Below are 24,807 nucleotides of genomic sequence, written 5' to 3'. Positions count from 1 at the left end.
TCTTTGTTAAATGAACACATGTTTGCAACATACCAATGAACATTTCACTAGTTTGACTGCTAATTGCAATCTTTGTTGGGATGTTCTTGGAGAAACCAACTGTGAAATAAATAAAATTCAGCTTTTTTCTTTCTACAAGTACTATCCTTTTTTAACTTCCTATGTAGTCTACTAGAGAGAGACATTTTCAGACAATATACCAATCTCTAATTTGTCATTTAACAAGTATTTATTGAGTTCTTTTTATGTTTTAGACTTTGTGTTATAATAAAACATAAATGTAAGCTCATAGAGTTTGTGGTCCCTTCTACTCTATCAACAGTTACTGGTTTCTGTAGTATAAAAATATTGGTAAAATACTGCTATAGAGGCAACTTTTCAACTGTTTTCATTCATACAAACATGACATTTTATTCCCTCACACACGTACACACATGCATATATGCACAAATGCATGTCCCTGCAAATGTGCTTTTGATACACTGTTGACTTTCCATACAATCTCTAAATGTGTAGAATACAGATTTTAAAAAAAGTCATTAGAAATTCTATTAGCCATAATAGATAGAATATTACTAACTTGTTTATTATTTAAAATATATATATTCTTTTTTATTTTTTTAAAGATTTTATTTATTTATTTGACAGAGAGATAGAGAGCACAAGTAAGCAGAGCGGCAGGCAGAGGGAGAGGGAGAAGCAGGCTCCCTGCTGAGCAGGGAGCCCGATGCGGGGCTCGATCCCAGGACCCTGGGATCATGACCTGAGCCGAAGGCAGACGCTTAACGGACTGAGCCACCAGGCGCCCCTATATATTATTTTTTAAAAGAATAAATAATTTGCTGATTTAAAAAAGCATTTGACTAGCATCATATAATGTAGCCTCTTTCAATAAAATACCAACAGAACTGCAATAAAAATGGAAACATAATATCAAAATTAAAAAGTAAGATTTAAAGCAATTTATGAAAATCTGAAATTTTCAGTACCTATAAAATTGATGCTGTTAGGTTTAGAAAAGCAGATCTAAGGTTTGCTTCTTGGAATATTATGCTTTTTCCCTATCATACAGCTTGTTCTAACAAGAAGTGGCAAGTTTTGTTATATCTCCCTTTTCAAAAACTATAGAAAATAGGACAACCCTCTCTTTACTGAAAAAATGATTCTTCTTGGAGTTTTCAGATTATTGCTTTTTTTTTCTTTACTATACACAATCTTTCTATATTCAGAAAAAGAATGAAATAAGATAGTTGGGAAGAGGAAGAATAACACTCAGGGCTCCACCACACGCGTGCACGTGCACACGCATACACACACAAGCCATTACCAGTAGTTAGGAGGGGAATTCTAAGCAGTAATTCCATGGAAACTTGAAGATGAGTTTGTATTGAACACAAATCTATATGTTATACTATAACCATGAAGAAAATAAAATTAGAAATATGGAGGATAAATGTGAAAATTCATAAGACTAGAAAAGAAACCATAAGACAAAACACAACACAGCAACAATAAATGGAAGAGAATAATACCATAAGGCCCGTGCACAAAGATTAAAATGACTCACTGTGTCTGTGGATCTATTATGCTACAGTTCAGACTTCTGCCTTGTTTTTACATCCCAAGATTTACTTCATTCTTCCTCTAAATAAAACCCTGGGTCTTGTTTATCCAGGATATATCTGATTCTAGAGTAGATTTTAGACATATACATATTTACACACACTGTCACTCACAATTTATACTAATGCTGTCCTATATAAAGTTGTAATATTTGTCGGGTGTTTTTTATATAAATTACAAATAGTTACGATATTTGTATGCTGGTCAATAGCCGGTACCACTGGTATCTGGCTACCTCTGAGTAAGGTAAAACATCCCCTGCAGGTCACACCAGACCACTTACATGTCGTGGACCCTGGATCCAGCTCCTAAACCATGTTTTCTGAGACATCAAAGAAACCTAAACTTTAGGCCATGAGTCTTATCCAAGAGTGAAGAAGCAAGCTTTGGACTGGGATACCAAAAACTTTGCTTTAGATGCTAGAGAAACAAACTAGAAGCCAAGAAACTAGAGACTGAACAAGGCTAAAATAAAAGAAAGATCAAGAAAAATGTAAAAATCCAAGATTAGTTATGGTTCAGATTGCCTTTGTGTCCTTCTTTAAGAGACTGCACATAATCAAATGATATTGCAGCCTTCTCCGAAACACTATATTAACGGGGCACCTGGGTGGCTCAGTCAGTTGAGCATCTGCCTTTGGCTCAGGTCGTGATCCCAGCATTGGGCTCCCTGCTCAGTGGGGAGTCTGCTTCTCCCTCCACCCCTCCCCACTGCTCATGCTCTCTCTCTCACTCTCATGCGCACGCTCTCTCTCACGCGTGAATAAATAAATTAAACCTTTAAAAAAAAACCCACTATATTAGCATGTTTTAGCTACTAGCCCTCAGAATATTATCAATTCAAAATATTAGTTTTAATTTTTTTTATTTTTAAAATTTTTTAAAGACATTAGAGTTTTTTTAAAACTAGAATCTTTCCTGCTTTCTGGTTGTTTCCTCTTTCTCTAGAAGATCCTTCCCGAACTCCTCTTCTGCTCATCATAGTGAGGATTCATGAGCTAATCTTGTCTTGTCACTTTACAGGCTCCCTACATAAGTATGTCCAAATCCATGACTAAATATTGTCAGAGATATATACAGCTGGACATTAGTTAAAACAGTTAAAACGGCTTTTATTCAGTAGCTACTGAGAGTAAGGGAAAGAACTGAGCTCCGTTCTGATTTGTGGACAGACAGTTGTTTTAAAGGAAGAATGAGGGAGTCTGGAGGGGAAATAGCAGGGGCTTGAGCACAGTCAAGGAAGTGAAAGATCAGAGTCAGAAGGGGTTGTTTGGGAAACCCATCTGGGTTTGCTTACTGGCACTCATCAAAGTTGGGCTCCTATCCTCCCCCAGACACTGGAGACAGGGGCTCTATCTTCAGGTGTGGAACAAACAGCAAATTCTTTTGGCAGCCTTGATTTTTCTCAGCCAAGTACTTTATGGGAATTTAGGGATGCACCCCAGAGAGGCTACTAGAAACTGTGTTAGTGTTTATTCAAGTCTCTATAGGCCAAAGTTGAGGCCTACTCAAGAGGGCTCAGAGGCGCGTGGCGAGTTTGGTCAAGAGAGTCTTTATCCACATGTACAGATTACTGTCTCTTGTACATATATAGCAATTCCTCTCGTAAAGTAAACACCTGCTACCTGGAATGTCTGACTAAATGTTCCACAGACAATTGAAACATAGTAGGTCAAAAATTAGTTTATCTCCTATTTTGGTTATTGAGACTACGGTCCCCAAAATTGTGGAATTAGAAACTTAAACTAAAAGGGATCTCCCTTCTCATAATATACATCCAACTTGACCTAAAATCACTTCATTATTGCTGAGATGTATCTATTGTATTTTTTAATATCTAAGTATATATTTTATCCTTTTTGTCATGGATTCCAGCAGAATCTTTATTTTCTTAACTATTATCTTTTCTTCCAGTCTCCTTTTCTCTTCAGACCAACCCACAAGCCAATTTTTATGTAGCTTATAGTAAAATCATGGCTTAAATGCATTATTTGATTTTTTCCACCTATGATAAAATAAATCCTTATTTATAAGACAATGACTTCATGAACTTGGCCCATATTTCTGTCATTATTTACTAATTACTCTGCACTCCACATCAGGAAGTCTGTGTGTGTGTGTGTGTGTGTGTGTGTGTGTGTGTGTGTGTGTGTGTTTATTTCTGCCTTTGTATTTGCACTTACCATTTTTACTCTCTGGAAGTGCTAATCTGAGTGTTTCACCAAATCAATTTCTACACTTATTCAAGAGTGAGGATTTTGAAGAGTGTTAGAGAGTAAACAGTTGTTTGATACCATTTATTGAAAAGTCTAATGGTTTGATATATATCTAAATGGAATTTTGGGGGAAGGTCTTGGAAGGAAAAATAAAATTCTTTATACCTTTTATCTTCCTGGAGAAAAGTTCCCTGGTATAGTAGAGCCCTATAACTATGGAGAGTAAGCTATGTGGTTGTAAATGGTTTCCATTCTCAATATAAATGCATACATAAGTCTGGGTATTTATTGTTGCTCTAATTATTATTGTTATAATAATCCTACTTTTACCTCCAGACCAGTGTGACCTAAGGAATGAAGGGTTACACAAGAGTCTTAAGACTTGATTAAACAAATTTATGCACATCCAACTGGTCCTTTTACTGCCTGTTTCTTATGAAAATAGATCAGATTAATGTAAATTGGTAAATTAACTTACTTTAAATTTGATATACATATGAAAGCATGTGTAATTTCAGAAAACTATAAAGATATTTTGTAAAGATGTTTTCTCCAAAATGTCCAATTAAGGAAGTAATTTGTGAAAAAAATATTGAACTTATAAAGCAAAGTTAGCAGATCCTCATTTGTTAGATTTCAGTACATAGAAATTGAATTAGAAAACAGAAAATTTATCACTTTTGTCAATTTCTTTCCATCACTTCAACCTGTTATTCTTTATATATTATCCTGATTTATTTTTCTTTGTAGAATTTATCAACATTTTATAGAGCTACTTCTCAATCTATTTTATCTACTTTCCTACCCACCCCTCCTACTTTGTAAGTTTCATAAAATCAGGAACTTTGTCATCCCAGATTTTAGGATAGTGCCTTGGACAAAGCAGATGCTCAACAAATGTTTGTTGGGTAAATAAATGAAATAATGATACTTTCCTCTTGACTGTGAATTACTTGAGAACAAGTGAAATATTTTAGCTATATATTGCACTCCATATAGTTGTACTTCTTGACATGATTTAGGGACTCAAATAATATGTAGTATCCAACAGAGTGGATAAATTTTACTAAGATAAGAAACTTTAAGACATCAAGTAGGCAGTTGGAGAGCTGAGTGTGAGACTCAGAGAAACCATTGGATGAAGTAAGGTGGGAATAACTGGAAGATTAATGTCAGGGGGAAAATAGATAAGCATAGACACAGATATAAAAACAAATATGGTAAGTTCCAGGATGTAAGCACCTAGTGAATTACATTCCATCAGTGATTTCCTCCTTTTTTTTCTCAGTTCAAGTTTAATAGAAACAACAAAAGACAAAAAGTGATGTCCTACTACTGTACATAACAGTTGGCCTGCCCCATAACAGCTCAGGCCCTTCTCTCCAGAGGAAGAAAGGCTGGCCTCCCCAACCCCTGCAGGAAAGGCCTGTCCTGTCCCTATAGCACATCTGCACAGAGTCTAAAGTCTTATGTTCTAAGCATGACAATAGTACAAAAGAGATTTTGTTTTCATGGCCACCTACTGCAGCCCAGCCCTAAAATGATCCAGCGCCCACTTCTGCTTAGAGAAATATTCTTTGCTCTTCTGGACATCAGGCTTGATGGTATCACTGCCAGGCTTCCAGCCAGCTGGGCACATTTCCCCATGCTTGTCAGTAAACTGGAAGGCCTGAACCAGTCTCAGAGTCTCATCCACAGAGCGGTCGACAGGAAGGTCATTTACTGTGATCTGCCTAAGGATACCTTTATCATCAACGATAAAGAGGCCCCTGAACGAGATGCCTTCATCAGCCTTTAAGACTCCATAGTCCTGAGCAATGGTATGCTTGGGGTCTGATACCAAGGGAATGTTCATGGGTCCCAGTCCTCCTTGTTTCTTGGGTGTGTTGATCCATGCCAGGTGACAGAAATGAGAATCCACAGTAGCACCAATCACTTGACAATTGAGTTTCTTAAATTCTTCTGCCCTGTCACTGAAAGCAATGATCTCCGTGGGGCACACAAAGGTGAAGTCAAGAGGGTGAAAGAAGAACACAATGTATTTTCCTTTGTAGTCAGATAGGCTGTCTTTGAACTGGCCATCTGGCTTAACAGCCGTGGCTTTGAAGTTGGAGGCAGGATGACCAATTTTGGCATTTCCTAAAGACATCTTGCTATCGGCAGCTCTGAGAACAAAAACGCCGAAGACAAGGCAGGAAGAAGACGCCAGTGATTTTCTCCTTTTTGAACAGAATTGGTTCCCATCAAGAAGTTTCCTGGTTTCTCTCTTCCTCTGCATAACTATTTTTAATTTTTTAAAAAATCTTTGTATCCCTTGCACTCATTTCTCCCACCACCTACCACCTGCCTCTGGCAACCAGCAACCTATTTTCTGTATCTGTGAGCTTAGTGGTGTTTTATGTTGTTTTGATTTGTTTTGTTTTTGTTTGTTTTGGATTGAACATATGGGAGAGATCATAAGGTATTTGTCGTTGTGTGACTTATTTCATCTAGCATAATGTTCCTAAGGTCCATCCATGTTGTCACAAATGGCAATATTTCTTCTTTTATGGATGAGTAATATTTCACTGTAAATATACCACAGTTTTTTTATTCATTCATCCATCGATGGACACTTAGGTTGTTTCTGTATCTTGGCTATTGTAAATAGTGTTGCTGTGAGTATGGGGATGCGTATATCTTTTATAGTTAGTATTTTGTTTTCTTCAAATAAATACCCAGAAGTGGAATTGTTGGATCATATGGTAGTTCTACTTCTAATTTTTTGAGAAACCTCCATACTATTTTCCATAGTGGCTTTGCACCAATTTACATTTCCACCATCAGTTCACAGTGGGACCGGTCCCTTCTCTCTACATCCTTGCCAGCACTTGTTACGTCTTGTCTGTTTGCTAATAGTCTTTCTAACAGGTGTGAGGTGATATGTCATTGTGGTTTTGATTTGCAGTTCCCTGACAATTAATTACATTGAGCATCTTTTCACATACCTATTGGCCATGTGTATGTCTTCTTTGAAAAAATGTTTATTTGGATCTTCTGCCATTTCTCGATTGGATTATTTGGGGATATTTTTGTTGTTGAGTCATATGAGTTCTTTAAATATCTTGGATATTAAGCCCTTATCAGATATATGATTTGCAAATATTTTCTTTGATTTAATAGATGGCCTTTTTACTTTGTTGATAGTTTCTTTGCTGTGCAAAAGCTCTTTAGTGTTTTGTAGTCCCATTTGTTTATTTTTGCTTTTGTTGCTTTTAATTTTAATGTCAGATTCAAAAAATTCATCACCAAGACTCATATCAAGTTGCTTATACCTATGTTTTCTGCTAAAGATTTTATGGTTTAAGGTCTTACATTCAAGTCTGTAATCCATTTTGAGTTAATTTTTGTGTATGGTCCAGGATAGTGGTCCAGTTTTATTCTTTTGCATTTAGCTGCCCAGTTTTTCCAACACCATTTATTGAAGAGGCTCTCCTTTCCCCAACATATATTTTTGACTCTTTTGTCATAAATTAATTGACCATATATGCATGGGTTTATTTCTGGGCTCTGTATTCTGTTCCATTCACCAATGTATCTGCTTTTATGCCAATACCATATTATTTTAATTACCACAGCTTTTAGTTTAATTTGAAACCAGGGAGTGTGATGTCTCTAGCTTTGTTCTTTTTGTCAAGATTGCTTTGGTTATTCCAAGTCTTTTGTGGTTCTATACAAATTTTAGGATTGTTAATACTATTTGTGTGAAAAATGCCATTGGAATTTTGATGCGGGTTGCATTCAATCTGTAGATTGCTTTTGATAGTATGGATATTTTAACAATATTAATTCTTCTAATCCATGAGCACAGAATATCTTTTATTTATATCTTTAATTTCTTTCCTAAATATCTTCTAGTTTTCTGTATACAGGTCTTTTACCTCCTTGATTAAGTTTATTCCTAGGTATTTATTATTTTCATGCAATTTTAAAGAGGATTATTTTCTTGATTTATCTTTCTGGTAGTTCATTATTAGTGTATAGAAACACAACAGATTTTTGTGTATTGATTTTGTATCCTGCAACTTTACTTAATTTTTTTTTGTTAGTTCTAACAGTTTTCTGATGGACTCTTAGGATTGTCTATGTATAATATTGTCATCTGCGTATAATTACAGTTTTACTTTTTCCTTTCCAATCTGAATGCCTTTATTTCTTTTTCTTGCCTAATTACTCTGGCTAGGACTTGAGAAGAATGTGTTCTGTTGCTTTTGGATGGAGTGTTCTATATATATCTGTTAAGTCTATGTGGTCTAACATGTCATTTAAGACTATTGTTTCCTTACTGATTTTCTGTGTGGATGATCTATCCATTTATGCAAATAAAGTATTAAAATCCCCACTATTATTGTATTGGTGGCCTTCCTTTAGATCTATTAATATTTACTTTATATGTTTAGGTACTCCTATGTTGGGTGCATAAATATTTACAAATGTTATAGCCTCATAATGGATCGACCCCTTAATAATCATGTAATTCCCTTTTTTGTCTCTTATTACAATCTTTGTTTTAAAGTCATTTTTTTCCTGATATTAACTACCCCAGCTTTCTTTTGTTTCCCATTTGCATGAAACATCTTTTTAAATCCCTTCACTTTCAATCTTTGTATGTCCTTATATCTGAAGCAAGTCTCTTCCAGGCAACAAATAGGTGGATCTTGTTTTTTTTAAATCTATTCAGCCACTCTTTGTCTTTTGATTAGAGAATTTCTTTTTTTTAATTTAATTTAATTTTTAAATTATTTTTTAAATTTAAATTCACTTAATTAACATATAATGTATTATTTTTTTCAGGGATACAGGTCTATGATTCATTAGTCTTTTTTTTTTTTTTTAAGATTTTATTTATTTATTTGAGAGAGAGAGAATGAGAGAGAGAGCATGAGGGGGGGAGGGTCAGAGGGAGAAGCAGACTCCCCGCCGAGCAGGGAGCCTGATGTGGGACTCGATCCTGGGACTCCAGGATCATGACCTGAGCCGAAGGCAGTCGCTTAACCAACTGAGCCACCCAGGCGCCCTATGATTCATTAGTCTTATATAATACCCCGTGCTCATTATACCACATACCCTCCCCAATGTCAATCACCCAGGATTAGAGAATTTCATCCATTTACATTTAAAATAATCATTGATAGGTATGTACTTATTGCCACTTTGTTCATTGTTTTCTGGCTGTTTTTGTAGTTCCTCTCTGTTCCACTCTTCTCTTGTTCTCTTCTTTGTGAGTTGATGACTTTCTTTAAGAAATGCTTTATTCCTTTGTCTTTAACTTTTGTGTATTTGCTGTAGATTTTCACTTTGTGGTTACCATGAGGCTTATATATAACATTTTATATCTGCAACAGTCTATTTTAACTTGATAACAACTTAAGTTTGATCACATTCTAAAGCTCACCATTTTTACTCCACCCCTCTACATATTGTTTTTGATATCACATTTTACATCTTTTTTGTCTTATGTATCCCTTAATTAATTACTTTAATCATGGTTATTTTTAATTACTTTTGCCTTTTAACCTTCACACTAGTTTTATAAGTGATCAATCCACTACCTTTACTATATATTTACCTTTCCAGTGAGGTTTATTCTTGTGTATGTTTTCTTGTCTTTAGTCCTTTTTAAGTGTACAGTTCTGTGGCATTAAGTACATTTATATTGTTCTATAACTATCACCACCATCCATCTCCAGAACTTTTTCATCTCCCCAAACTGAAATTCTCCACCCATTAAATACTTACTCCCCATTCCTCTCTCCTCCCAGCCCCTGGCAACCACCCTTCTACTTTCTGTCTCCAAAAACTGCACTATGAGGTACCTCATATAAGCAGGGTCATATAATATTTGTCCTTTGGTGACTGGCTTTTATCACTTAACATAATGTCTTCAAGGTCACCCATGTCAGAATTTCTTTCTTCGTTAATATACTTTAAAAATATTTCAATTAAGGAAAATATATGAGGTCCATTTATGATGTGGATAAATCAAGATGTGTATCTCCGTTTCCTTATCCTTTCAGTATCTCAAATTGAATTGTTAGTAGTTGAACTAAAACTTGGAAGTTACGGAGAGAGGGAAAATTAGTTTTTATTATCGGCAATCACCTAAAGCCCTTATATGTGTTTTTCTGAAGAAAGCTAGGCAGGATGGAAGGTTCACTCATATTTTTAGTGTGAATGAGTTCCTGATATCCCAAATTACAATATGACCCTGTTGATCACTCTTTCTTTAATAATCTGTGAAATAAATATAAATGCTGGTTTCCACAACATAGATAAAAAATGTTCTGAGCAAATGTTCTGTAGAACTCTCTACTCTTGGTTATCTACAAATAAAGAGATATTGGGCCCAATATTTATAGCTAAACAGGAAAAAGTTCTGCAACTAATTCACCTTTTAATAAGCTAAGAAACTATTGAGGAGTTGCAAATATTCCTCCAGTGCATCAACTGAACTAAAATTTTAAGTGAGTAGAGAGGGAGTTTAAGTGGAACTGATCAATTTCTACTCATCATTTTAGGTAACATATATGAGCAGTTTCTCCAAGAAGTGTTGCATAACCTCTTACCCTGATTGTTGTTCAAGTACTGAAGATATAGCAAGTGAAATAATTTTCCTTCATTTCTTTCATTACCCTGGCAAGCCCGGGATGTAGAGTTTATATTGTATCCATCATTGTATTCCCATTGCATGGCAATGTGTCTAGCACAGAGTACTTGTTCAAAATTTTCTGAATAAATGGAATACTTTGGGACACCTGGGTGGCTCAGTCGGTTAAACATCTGCCTTCAGCTCAGGTCTTGATCTCAGGGTCCTGAGATCAAGCCTCACATCAGGCTCCTTGCTCAGTGGGGAGCCTGCCTCTCTGTCTGCCTGCCACTCCCCCTGCTTGTGCTCTTTCTCTCTCTGACAAATAAATAAGTAAAAATCTTTAAATAAATGGAACACTTTGATAATATCCTATAAATATTCTTTTGGGGTTAGCATGACTACTTATTACAGCCTACCTTCTATGTCTTGACCTCATGATTCCTAGACCCCGGTTTGATATGTTGCTGTAAGAAAAAACAGTAAGGAGTCATTCATATGTCCAAAGTTACTTTTTATAATTGGCGTAGGGGAAAAAATTATTGTGCTTGAGCTATAGCCTCCCTGGAGAATGAACATAGAACTATCCCTTCAGCAAACTTCAGTTTGGTCCATTTATTTTTTTCCTCCTCTAATGTTCTGTGATACCAGTTTACACACGAAATTAACTCCAGTCGGGGAACCTGGGTGGCTCAGTCATTTGAGTGTCCAACTCTTGATTTTGGCTCAGGTCATGATCTCAGCATTGTGAGATCGAGCTCTGCATCAGGCTCCATGTTCAGTGAGGAGTCTATTTGAGATTCTTTCCCTTACCCTGTCCCTCTCTCCCTTCCCCCCACCCCCAGCACTTTCTCTGTCTCTCTCTCTCTCTTTAAAATAAATATTTTTTAAAAAGTTAACTCCAGTAGGAAAAGAGGTAATGAAATATTTATACAGAGCAGGATGAGGGATTAGATATAGGTGTTTCATTGATTTTGACATAGTGACCAGGGTATTAGTAGACAAATTTTAATTATAAATAATATTTTTTTGTTTTTGCTTTTAATTTAACATATTTTCCTATTTGCAGTACCTACAAGATGTTTTTGAATCCTTTACCATCAGATAGGTCATAGCAAGATGTCCCATCAAAGCAAAAGAATGCAATCTAGGCAGTAATCTTAGCTTTACTTTTTGGTAAATGGCCTTCCTGTATGGTTGAGAGTATTATAAACTGTGTTAGTGGTATATAATTTGTTTTATGGAAACCAAAGATTTATGCTAAATTTGGAAATACCATTACATATGTTGATAAGAAACTCTAAATGTGTAACTAGCTGGCAATTGAAATAGTTTTAAATGGGCTTTTTCTCTGTTATTGGAATTTCCACAAAAAAATGACGTATCTCTCAAATATAATGAAAGTTTCTACCAAAGACAACTAATATTTTTGACTCCAGATCTCCATTTCACCACAGTATTTGCCAGAGTAAAACTACCTTATTCTATCAAAGTTTACAACTGCCTTTATTTAAGAGGCTGATATTTTTGTTAAAAGTACAAACATTAATAACAAAGAAACAATCAAAATGGTATTTTATTTCAGTTATAACATTGTTAAATTATTTAGAATCTATTTATTCCTTAAACATTCAACTTTAATTAACCTGAAGATTTCTCAGTCTTCTCAACACATGTAATTTTATTTCCCGATTTCTATTAGACAAAGAATATCACTACTTTATAAACTCATTGAATGCATTTATGTCTGATAGCACTGTACTTCACATTTATTAAGAGTTTAAAACCAATTGTTGAGTAAATGAATAAATGAATTAATTACTGAAACAATAGCATTAAAATTAGGCTTGAGGTAAGGAACTGAAAAGACATCCCCACAACTATTTTTTAATGAATATAGGCAGTTAAATTGGGCTTCTCAGCTGGCAGGGTTTTTTGTTTTTGTTTTTGTTTTTTAAGCAGTGAGCAACACAATTTTGGAAAATTTGAAAATTCTTGATATTGGAATTTAGCTTAGCTTGTGGATTTCTGTTCAGAGAGAACTTAATATGACAATAACTTCTCTTGCTACAGAAAAGCTGCCATATAGGCATAGATTTGTGTATTTATTTTATCTGACAACTTTTTTTTCTTATTAGGAGAATGACGAAGAGAAAATGGTCATCTTATCTGCTCTTCCATAGACTCTGAAATGTAAGTAGAAGGATTCACTAATCCATTTTCCTCATATAATAAGTAGTGAAGATATATCAGTCCCAAACTTTTGTATTTATAATAAAATTTCTAAGCATATCTTTGAAAGGTAAGAGGAAAGTGACATTACCAATTGAAAAAAAAATAGTGTTCTGGAAGTACTAATTTGTAAGTTTCTCTATAAGAGAATTCTGTGGCTTTTCACTAAATGTAGAATTTTATCAGGTCATTGTACGAATACAATAAATAGCCTGTATCCCTTCAGTAGCACTAAACTTGGAGAGATTGCAGTGTAATACAGTTATTAAGGTGCAAGCTCCCATTTCTGTCTAGAGTTTAATTCCTGTCTGTGGCACTTACTAGCTGTGTAACTTTGGGAAACTACATGACTCTTTTAACCCTTGGTTTCTGCTTAAAGTGTATAGAAGAAATATAACTTCCTCACATGGTCATTGTGAAAAAGCTATGAAATAAAACTATGAAAGTGCTTAGTGTTTATATTATTATCATGATGTAGAACATTTATCATAAACTCAATGAAAGTGTTGGATAACTATTTTTGATCTTTATCCCAAGCAACTTTTGAATAATGCTTTTGAATATTCAAAGAACTACCTCTCAATAAATCAGTCTGAATTCAAAATTTTATATTTCTATTTGATATTACCAATTTTGTAGTCTTCAAATTATGGTTAGGAGTTTGATTTCTGAAATAAAAGTGCCTAGGTCCAAACTCTGGCTTGTCCATTTGCTCTATGTACAACTTGAGTCAACTTATATAACCTCTATATCCACAGTTTCCTCATTTGTAACTTGGAATTAATGCTTTATAGGGCATTTGTAAAATGAGACGATTCATGAAAAGCACTTAGCACAGTGCTTGGTATATAGTAAGCACTCAATACATGATAACTAAAAGAAAAAGATAATTATTCAGTGAATCTTCACGGTCCTCCTCCATTTTAGTCTGACTTTTATGGATAACATTCTTATAGATTCTTATGGATAACTATTAATAAGTATTGAATATTCAGTATTGAATCAATAGTATTGATTTTTTATAAAGTTAATATTTTTTATCCATTGAAAAATTTTAATTAGATGAATTGACGTTTAATGAATATGCCTTCAGGAATTGATCAGATTTTCAAAGTTTCAGAATATGAAATGTGAGTTCAAAATATGATTATTAAAGATTTATTTACTTGGAACAGAGCAGCCATAACTTCTAAAAGTATGATTTAGAAGTAAGATTTTGTCAAATAACACAGAAAAACAATGAAATATAGTATCTATCAAGAAAATAGAGAAATAGATGAGTCTGCAAAACTGACTTACCCAGTAACTGAGAATTAAGTTTATTACCAGTAAAATATTTTTCCAAAGATGAGTTGCTCCTGGCAGTTATTATACTTGGTAGTGTCAGGCCTTGACTTGCAGTTTTTAGGAGATTTTCAGCCTCCTACATGGTTGCTGCTAGCCATTCAGTTGTTGAATAGGATGAATGTCTTATGGTCTCCTAACCTGGATATTCTCTTGCTGAGTTATATCACCATCATTAAAAAAGACCATTCTGATTTTCCTGGCACTATTTGAAAAGCAGACCCCCCTGAAAAAAACATATGTGTGTGTGTGTGTGTGTGTACAGTTGTATGGTTGTTTGGTCTAGGAGAAAAATAGGGAGATCAATGTCCCTTATGTACCTCAGAATCCCTAGAGAGAATGTTAGAAAACTCTGTATACAGCTTCCAGGGAAAATATATCTTGAGAGAAATTATCAAGGGTAGTATGTAATTGAAGTTTCTGTAAAAATGGAAGGTTGACCCTAGAGATATTATAATGTAGCAAGAGAGCTGGATCCATTGAAAGTGGGAGGGAAGCAAGCTTAATCTAAACAACTACTGTGTTATTACTAGAACAAAATAATTCTGAAGAGAAGGCTGATTTTGATAACTTTATTATTTTTACTCTTCCTTGTAACAGCTTTTTGTGTTGCTTACTGGTTTTGCAGATAACATGCTCATTTTATGACAACAGAAATATTTTTTGGATGTACCATTTTTTTCAAAATTCAGCCACCTAGAGATAATCATTGTTGATCATTTGGTGTCTGTCTTCTAGTTTCATATATATTTCCAATTGGAATCATTGAACACTACATCTGAAACTAATGATATACAATATGTTGGATAGTTGAATTTAAATTAAAAAAATAGAATTTAAAAGGTAATAGTAATGGCTCCTTTACCAATGAAAAGAGGTATATACCAAATGTATAGAGGTGCCATATTATTATACTTAGCAATTCTCTTCTAAATGTGAAATATTATTTCTGAATGTAAGTAAAATTACTTTAAGGTAATATTTAAAGAACTTTAATGTGGAACAGTTTTCAATTTACAGAAAAATTGCAAAATTAGTAAAGAGAGGTCCCATAAATTCATTACTGTTTCTTCTTATTATTAACATCTTTCATTATGGTACATTTATTTTAATTGATGAACCAGTATTGTTAATATTATTAACCAAAGTCTATATTAACTTCCTGTTTCTGTTCAAGCATCCCACTCAAGACACCATGTCATCATGTCTCCTTAGGCTGTTCTTGGATGGGACAGTTTTTCAGATTTTTGTTGGTTTTGTGTCTTTTCGAGCAGATATTTTGTAGAATGTCCCTTAGTTGGGATTTGCCTAATGTTTCTTCATGATTAGTTGATGTTATGGGTTTTGGAGAGGAAATCCAGAGGTAAAATGACGTTTTTTCATGTGAAATTAAAAGTACACACTATCGACGTGACTCAGCATTATTGATACAGATCTTGGCTGAGATAGTATTTTTCAGGGTTGCTCTATCTTTCTCCCCTCCCCCACCCCAAATCCTACACTGTACTGTTTGGAAGAAGGTCACTATGCAAAGTGCCTCACCTCCTTAAGAGAGAGTATACATAAATTATATGATATTCTTCTGCAAAGGAGATTGGCTCTTCTCTCCAATTTGTTAATTTATTTAATTTTATATTTGTATCAGTATAGATTCACAAATTTTTATTTTATATTTTGGGTTATTGTGCAATACTACTTTATTTTGTTGCTTAAATTGTTGTGTCTCTGGCCATTAGAAACTCTTTTAGTTGACTCCTGTGTCTCTGTGACACACTCCCATCATTGTATCATTGTGAGGGGGTTTTCTTGTTGTTGTTGTTGTTGTTGCTGTTGTTTTAAAATGTCTCCTTACTTCCTGGCACTACAAGATGCTCCATTTTCCAGACTCATTTTGTGTATTTTATATACTGGTCATTTCTCCTAGGAGCCCTGGTTCCTTTCCCTGGAGAATGGAATTGCAAACCAAGATTTGAGTATTAGGTGTGCTCACTGCTACTGAGAAGACATTGCTGCTAGGCCCTCTCAACTGATAGAGCAAGGAGATATATCTGTGCATACTATATATACACATACCCATAAATAATTCTATAGGTAAACATTAGTATCTATATTAAGCTAAACATGAGCTCTTATCAATGACTCCAAATCTAATCCACTACCACATGGATCATTCTAGCCTTCTCCCCTTGCTAATCTGCAAACTCTCATTCCAACAGTGAGAAACCTGACTCTCAACATCCACCATCTATTTACTTCATAGTTCAGTTTCCGTATACATATATAGCAATATTAGAATGATTAACTCTCACCTCTGTGGGAAACAATTTTGGCAACTACAGGACAAAGCTTTCGTGCAGTTCTTTTTACCTTTGGTCTTATGCACTCCATTTCCAAAGTTTCTTTTTTTTTTTTCTTTTTCATGTTTTTATTTAAATTCCTTTTTCTCCATCCCATTTGTGAGATTGTTTCATACATTTGTAACACAACTAGACTATTATATTACATTTTGTATTGCATCCTGGGATCCCTCAACCCCCTAAATATATATATATATGTTTAAATTTGAATACATTAAGATTTCCTCTTTATGATGTAGGGTTCTATGGGTTTTGACAAATGGATAGTGTCATATATCCACAATTAAATCAATAAACATAATAATTTCACCACTCCAAAAATTCTCCAGTGCTTACCCTATTTAATCCTTCCTAATTCTCAGTGAACCCCTGACCACTAATATTTTATTGTTGCTATAGTTTTGTCTTTTCCAGAATCCATATAACTGGAATGAATAAAACCACAATAAAAATCTGCTTGTAGGTTTTTTCATGGATATAAATTTTCAAATAAATTTGGTTAATATCTAGGAATGTGACTGCTACATCATCTGGTAAGACTATGTTTAGCTTTGTAAAAAACCACTGAAATGTCTTCTAAAGCGAGTTACTACCAGCAATGCATGAGAGTTCCTGTTGCTCTGTATTCTTACCAGCAATTTGTATGTCACTTTTTTTTTTTTTTTTGGATTCTAGCCTTCTTATAGGTATGGAGTAGTATTCTCATTTCTATTTTAACTTGCAATTTCTTAAGGAAAGATAATAATTACTTTGATTTGGTTATTTTCCAACTATATATCTTCTTTAGTTATGGATCGATTTAGATCTTTTACACATTTACAAATAGGATTCTGGGCCTTTTTGTTGAATTTTAACATTTCTTTTAATATTTTGGATACAAGTCATTGATAGACATGTGGGTTTTTTTTAAAAAGATTTATGTTATTTTATTTGAGAAAGAGAGAGAGAGCAGGCAAGGGGCAGTGGGAGGGGCAGAGGGAGAGAGAAACCCAAGCAGACTCGGCGCTGAGCATGGAACCCAACCGTGAGACTCAATCCCACGACCCTGAGATAGGACCTGAGCTGACCAAGAGTCGGCTGCTTAACCGACTGTGCCACCCAGGTGCCCCTTCAGACATGTGTTTTGCAAACATTTTCTTCCACTCTTTGGCTTGCTTTCAGATTCTCTTGGGCTGTGTTTTGCAGAGCATCAGTTTTCAGTATCAATGAAGCTTAACTTAGATTTAAAACTTTTAATATAATTTTTAAAACATAACTTTAATGGTATATGATACAGTTGTATTATAGTATGTATCCTACATTCTTATTAACGGATATTTAGTTTATTTTCAGATGTGTGCTGTTCTTATTCAGAGCTCTGCCATAAATCTTTGTGCACATCCATGATAATTTCCCTAGGACAAATTCCTAGAGGTGAAATGATTGTGTCAAAAAGAATACAGTTTTCATAATTTTAATAAATATATTGTTGAAGTGCTTCTACAATGTTTATCTAATCTTTCTACTCTATTAATGGATCTTGAAAAAACCTGTTTTCTTGGCAGAAATGGGATGTTATGTTGTACTTTTATCTGTATCAGTTTACTAAGTGAAAAATTCTATAGCTCTGATTTTATTTTTATTACCTTGATTGGTATGTTGAATAGTTAGTTTTAATTCTTGACAATTATTTTTCTTTCTGTATTTCCTGCTTCTGTCATACATTGCATATACCCATTTTACTCTTCTGTATTTGTCTTATGAATAAAATGAATTTTGTGTGTGTATGTGTGTGTGTGTGTGTGTGTGTAAGGAGGGAAAGAGAGAGAGAGTAACAGAGACAGAGATTAGAAACAGTTGAAAGCAGGAGGGGAAAATGAAGGGGGGGAAATCGGAGGGGGAGACGAACCATGAGAGACTATGGACTCTGAGAAACAAACTGAGGGTTCTAGAGAGGAGGGGCGTGGGGGGATGGGTTAGCCTGGTGATGGGTATTAAAGAGGGCACGTTCTGCATGGAGCACTGGGTGTTATATGCAAACAATGAATCATGGAACACTACATCAAAAACTAATGATGTAATGTATGGTGATCAACATAACATAATAAAAAAAGAAGAAAAAAAACACAGAATTACCATAAAAAAAAAAAAAACTTGAATGAGAGTATAAAAAAAAAAAGAAACAGTTGAAAGGTCTGAAACTACTCAGCAAAACCTAAGTCCTCTGTACTTTATGGTGCTAGCTAGCCTCAGGTAATTAAGACTAGTCTACTAAAGGCCAAAAATGCCCTAAGAACCTTTACCCAGCTGGAGTCTTAGAAAATTTATACTCTAATCTTAGCCTGAAATCCAAAACACTGTATTCAGTGAAACACCAGAGATAGGATACCTTCCTGTGGTAACCTACTAAAGATGGCAAACATCCCAGGGTACCTCTCTTAGTTTCAACTTTAGGAATCCTACTTCTTGGTCAGTTTTGAAGATTCCAAGTAGAATTTATCCACAGAGATAGCTGAGGTATGTAAAATACAGTGGCTTGGCTTTTTAGTCCCTGGTATAATCTAGGGCAAGTGTGAGTGGACCCAGTACTTGCTACAGTTAGCTCAGAAAGTAAAGCTCTTGCATCTTCACTAGATATCAGCATAGAGTCTCAGAAGCAGAGAACAGTAGATAAATTCAAAGTCAGACTCCAGAGGCTATAGCTTGAACACAACATTTTTAACAAAAGGAAATAAAATAATTTCATTCAATACCTCTCGAGGCCTTGTCTGTGACAGATTTTCTAGCAGTTTTTAACAAATAACAGGCCAAGGGAATTGATAGGATTAAAAGTCTGAAATTATCACATTTCCTTTAGAGCCAGATCTTAGAAAATTATGTTCAAGACATAGGTCTAGCACACTGGTCCTTAGCATAGAACATCTCAAGAAAAGAGTAATCTAAACTTCCTTTAGCTAGTTTACCCCAAACCTCAACATGGTAGGAAAATTGAGATTCTATACAAATAGAACTGAATAGAACTGAATTCTGAATAGAACTGGAATTTTCCAGTGGATCTCTTGTGTTGGGTTTGAGTTAAACTGTACCTAAGACTTACCTAGAAGGACATAAGCTCAAAAATCCCTTCCTACTAACAGCCTCAAGTAGAATGTCTCCATGGCATAGGAAACATGGAAATAAACAAATATTAGATTGAGTTAGTAGTCATGGTCTAGTCAAATATACTAATGAATGAAGGCCAATTATGAGGAATAAGACCAATTGAACTCAAGCACCATATTATGAAAATCCAGAGAAATGTTCTCTTAGTACTTGGTATGCCCATGAAATGATTTCCTCCTGTCATTATTTAAATTCCCTCTGTATAAGTCATAATCCTGGCAGAAAAAAATAGCACACTCTAAGATTATTTGAGAGGATATTAATATTTAGATGAATTACAAGATGCAAACAGGATTGAGGTAAAGATAGTGTTGTACTTTGAGACTAGTGCCAGTGAGGAGTGATTACCACCCCGAGGCCTGAAGTTCAAGGGGGAGAGTAATTCCTGGAACTCAGAAACAGCTGTGTGGAGAGGGCATCATAAGAACTGCGGACTTCAGTAGAGAGGTGCCGCCAAGCTACACCGAGCCAGCAGTGAGGGACAGTGAGGGAGCCGGGAGGGTGAACACTCATCCTCACTTGCCTCTCTTCCTTCATTGTTCTGTCAGGGTTTCCTCTTGACTGCATCCAACAGAAAGCTACAAGACAAGGGAACCAGTTAAATCAGTGCAAAGGTATTAGCTTCCCTTGGCACAGAGCAGAGTGAGAAAATGTGGAGAAGGTAAAAAGTGATCGATCTCATTTCAAAAGAGAAGCCTGAGTCTAGCCTACCAAGCCCAGACTGTAATCCAACATGATCAGTATAGGAATTCATCAGGATAGTTTTGCAGAGAGTAGTATGAGGAATTGAGAGTTATCTAAAAGTATATAGCAAAGTCCAAAATACGAAACCAGACAGACAGTGTTGGCAGAAAGTAAATCAGAAAGTGTTGGCAGAAAGGCAGGTTCTAATGACAAGACACTAGAGGAGACTGGAGTCATCCCACAGAAGAGGGAGATCTGATGCAGAGCAGCCGTATGTGATAGTTCAACACATAACTGTTTTCAAGTCGTGAGGGAAACACAGTTGACATAAGGAAATGTTTAAAAATTAATTTACATGGCCTGTCTGCGTGCAGTAAAATGAGTTCGCTTGTATACTACTGGAAGCAGTGAAAATTGCTAATACCTTCTGGAAAACAATATGTAGCAAGGGCCCTAAAATGTCCATACTCTTGGATTGAAAATAACAAGTTTTATGGGATGTTTGATTATATTTATCTTTAATAAAAATGTATTTAGTAGGTAACACTGCTGAAAACATCTAAATATGGATTTATGGAAGGAGATGCTTAATATACCCCCTGCAGCAGAGTTAGATTGAGATGACCCTGCCTGTGCTGGTCTAGCAGGACTGAGGGAGAAAACCGGGGCCGCCGGCACAGATAGCAGATCGTGTCCATGAGAAGAAATGGCGTCAGTTGTGAAAGCAGGATAGTAACACGCAAAAAAAGTTTATCCAAGAAGGGAACCTTAAGAACTGTGTGGGGATGTGGGGAGCCGAGATCCTGAGCCAAAGGGATGGAATAGTCAGGAAAGACACAAATAAAGAGGAGCCTATCAGATGGACAAGGGGGAAGTATATTTGGAAAAATAACAAAAACAGCAGTTGTCCCTGATAGCTGGCATATGATGTGATGCTGGGGAATGAGGGCAGGGGGTGCTATGAGAAGGAAGGCTTCGCTTCACTGCTAGGAGCCAGGAAGCAGAGAGAGCTGCTGCTGAGTGTGGGCCCAGGCACGGGCTAACTCAACCTCTTAACAGGTCTCAACAGTGAATGTGCACCTGACTAGGGACTGGGGGCCTTGGAGAAAGGACCTCATGACAAAGAGTCAAGGTGGGATCTAATGGGTGAATCCTGATATACACAAATTCATAGATAGAAGGGCATAAGGGAAAAGAATCTGCTTTGGGTTAGTTAATTTTGTAATAGCCCACTGTAGAGACACTCTGTGACCCCTTTCATGAAAGCTTGAAGCACCTAAACGCTGACATCTAGAGGAGACCCCAGTCAGGAGGAAGCATTATAAAACTGAAATGATAATTTTTCTCCCGAAAAGGGAATGAGAGATCAAGGCAGGAGTTATGCATTCTCTTAGTCAGACAGGCGGCAGAGTATAATAGGAAGTACATGGCCTTTGGAGGCAGAAGAGATCTGGTGTCAAATTTCAACTATAAGATCTTAGACAAGTTACTTAATTTCTCTGAGCCTTTTCTGTAATAATGATAATAACAATAACAATACCTATGGGTGTCGTTGTGAGAAGCCATAACATTGTGTATATGAGTACGTACTTCCTGGACTTCTCCATCTGTGCCAGCTTGCTAGTTTCACTGTGCAAGCTTTGATACAAGCACCCATTCTGAATCACTGGTAGGAGTTAGGCATTATCTACGGTACTTTCCCGTTACATACAAAGTAAGTTCTCCTTTCAAGAGAAGACCCACTCACTGATTCAGAGCCAGAGAGAAACTTTCGTGTCATTTACACTTGCCCAGAGATAAGGACACTGACAATTTTACTCATCTCTTGGCAGCTGTCAATCAGAGGGTAATGGACGCAAGGGTATCCCAGTTAAGGGAATTAAGAGAAAAGAATAATACGTGCTTTAGAACTTTTGCTCAGAGCTTTGTTATAACACATACATAGAGAAGAAATGGTATATGTGGAGTCTAGGATGTGCCAAAGAAAAGCCGCAGGCTCAGAGTCAAAGTGCAGGGATGAAACTTCCAAACATTTCATGTTAGCTTATAGAAAGTAGATTTTAGATTTAACAGATCTTACCTTGACCTTTACAGAATCAGGATGATAAGAAAAAAAATTTTTTCTTCACATAGTGGTAAAACTTGTGAAATCTGAATAGAGTCTGGAGTTTAGTGAATAGGAATGTAGGAATGCTGGTTTCTTTGTTGCAACAAATATGTTATGGTCATGAAAGGTATTAACGTTAGGGGAACTGGGTAAAGGGCATACAGTAACTCTCTGTACTTTCTCTGTACATTTTAAACTATTCTAAAATGAAAAGTTTATTTTAAAAATGATAGTTTTCACTTCCCACTGTTTCTATGAAAACTCAGAATCCAAATTTTGTAACAATACTAAGAGCTTGAGACTAACCCCAAACTATTATTGGAATTTTAGACAAAAATCTTCTACATGTAAAATTTTAAGTCAGAAATATATTAGGAGGTAAGAAGTGGCATGAATTTTGTCACAAGATAAAGAGCAATTGTGACCTCAGCTCTGTACTCTGAACAAACCAAAAAGTGGAGGAGTACTTCTCAAATTTCCAGATAATTTCTGATGTGGCAAAAGGCTATTTTGCATGTCCTTTCCTCTATTAATGTCTCTCCTTTTGTATCCATTCTGCTTCTACAAAACATAGTCACAAAACAGAATCAAATTTAAATTTGAACAGAGAAAAATGAGGGAAAGAATATAAACAGGCAGTATATCAATATTATTATAGGAGAATATTATATTCAGTTCTCTTCTGGATTAATGTTTCAGAACTCTCAAAAGAAAATTTAGAGGAAAAGATAATCTTCCAAAATTATACACCAGAAGTGAGAGGAAAAAAACATTATTGAAAACAACTAGATAAAGATACCACTCTCAAATGGTTTTAGAAGTAAAACATAAATTTTCTAAGAAAATTCACTGAATAAATTGTCTTATTTTTCAGTCCTGAACAGATATTTTCTTGAATTTTCCCAAATTATATAAATGTTTTCTAAATTTAAACTATTGAAGAGGAAAGAGGTTCCCCTAAATTAAGGTTCGCATGACACAATTCCCCCTAAATGAAGGACTTCATTTTAATGAACATGGTTCTTTCTCTCTAGTGATTTTCTCTTTTCACCAAATTTTCAAAGGTGAATATTTAAATAACTAAGCCAATTATTGGCTATCTTGCTCATATGACACTTTAAAATCCTTGGGAAAAGGTTTATGAATCTTGTCCTTTTTCTAATAACCCTGAGGGTTTTAAAACTGGAAGGATCATCAGCTCTCCTATATTAATAATGAGTATGTTTCAGAAAGGGAAAAAAAAGTTGACAGTTATTAAGTACACATGCTATGCCCTTTACTTTATAAAATTTCTCATTGAATTCTTTTAGTGAACCATAAAATTGATAACAGGACAAAGTATCTGAAAAGCTAAGTAACCAGAAAGATACTAAAGTTACTAATTGATTGGCATGGAATTCAAACAAGCTTGTCTGATCCCAAAGACAGTCCTCATTAACACCGCAGTCCCCATAATCTCCAATATTTCTAAGTGTATGTATTCTGTCAAGCAGCATTTTCTGTTCTCTTCCATGGAAATGTTTACCAGAAGTGTACAAACACATCAGAAGGCATTCCAAGATGAGCAGTGTAAATGTTGAAGGCAGACAAAAAAGTAGTCATTAAGAGAAATGAAGACTACACTTAACACCCATCTGCCATTAAGGGAGAAACTAGAAAGCTATAAATAAATCTTTGCAATGGCAAGTAACATGATAAATGAATTACTTAGTAGAGTATTTTAATACTGTAAATGGGAAAAAATTCTTGGCTAACTCTTGGAGAAAATAACTCAGGTTACATGTGCACTTTTAAGTTGTCTATTTTAAAACTGTATTTCTGTTCTGGCTTCATTATCAGAATGGTGAATTTGTCCAAAATAGAATGTTTAGAAAATATTTAAAAGTCATCAAAAACAAAATTTAAAAATACTAATCTTTCAATACCCAGGTATAATTACCACTAGTGTTGTGATATATATGCTCCAACTTGGTTATACACACACATACACATGGATAGATATATGAGTATATATTAGGATTACATCATATGCACTGCTTTGATAAGGACAGTCTTCTACCTCATTATTATTTTATCATACAGTATTTAATGAGTCTATAATTTTTCAAGATTTTAAATTTCTGTTTCTGGAAATACTTAAAAGTATCTTTGTGACTTTAATATATACTCTAATTCTTTTTAATATTTGAGACTAGAGGAATTCTCCCCAAACTATTTTTTAAACTGATAAGAACAGATACTACACTTGATCTTAGCCAAAAGGCCGAGAAGCGATCCCCAAACTATTTTTTAAAAGAATTTCGAATCTACAGAAAAATTCTAGGAACAACACATGGAATACCCATATATACTCATATGTTAACAATTGTTATTTTGCCATATCTGCTTGATCTCTCATCTCTCTCTCTCTCTGTCTTTCCATACGCACACATGCACATACATACATGTACATTTATATGTGTGTTAACTTGCAGACAA

The 24,807-nt window shown here is 35.1% G+C and overlaps 1 protein-coding gene and 1 pseudogene across 1 annotated transcript; both read right to left on the bottom strand.

The window, feature by feature from the left end:
• Positions 1 to 5,358: 5,358 nt before the first annotated feature.
• LOC116641298 (peroxiredoxin-1-like) lies at positions 5,359 to 5,988 on the bottom strand. The gene has a single exon (XM_032418972.1). It carries the CDS (start codon positions 5,986 to 5,988, stop codon positions 5,359 to 5,361), a length of 630 nt encoding a protein of 209 aa, XP_032274863.1.
• Positions 5,989 to 24,487: 18,499 nt separating this feature from the next.
• Positions 24,488 to 24,604, bottom strand: LOC116641438 (annotated as a pseudogene).
• Positions 24,605 to 24,807: the final 203 nt, after the last annotated feature.

The sequence above is a fragment of the Phoca vitulina genome, unplaced genomic scaffold (genome assembly GCF_004348235.1).
Source record: "Phoca vitulina isolate PV1807 unplaced genomic scaffold, GSC_HSeal_1.0 scaffold21, whole genome shotgun sequence".
Taxonomy (NCBI): Eukaryota; Metazoa; Chordata; class Mammalia; order Carnivora; family Phocidae; genus Phoca; species Phoca vitulina.
Note: the sequence above shows the minus strand (reverse complement) of the source record. Positions and strands in the feature narration are given on the sequence as shown.

Coding starts and splice junctions, on each gene's coding strand:
- LOC116641298 (XM_032418972.1), bottom strand. CDS start 5,988: ATGTCTTTAGGAAATGCCAAAATTGGTCATCCTGCCTCCAACTTCAAA.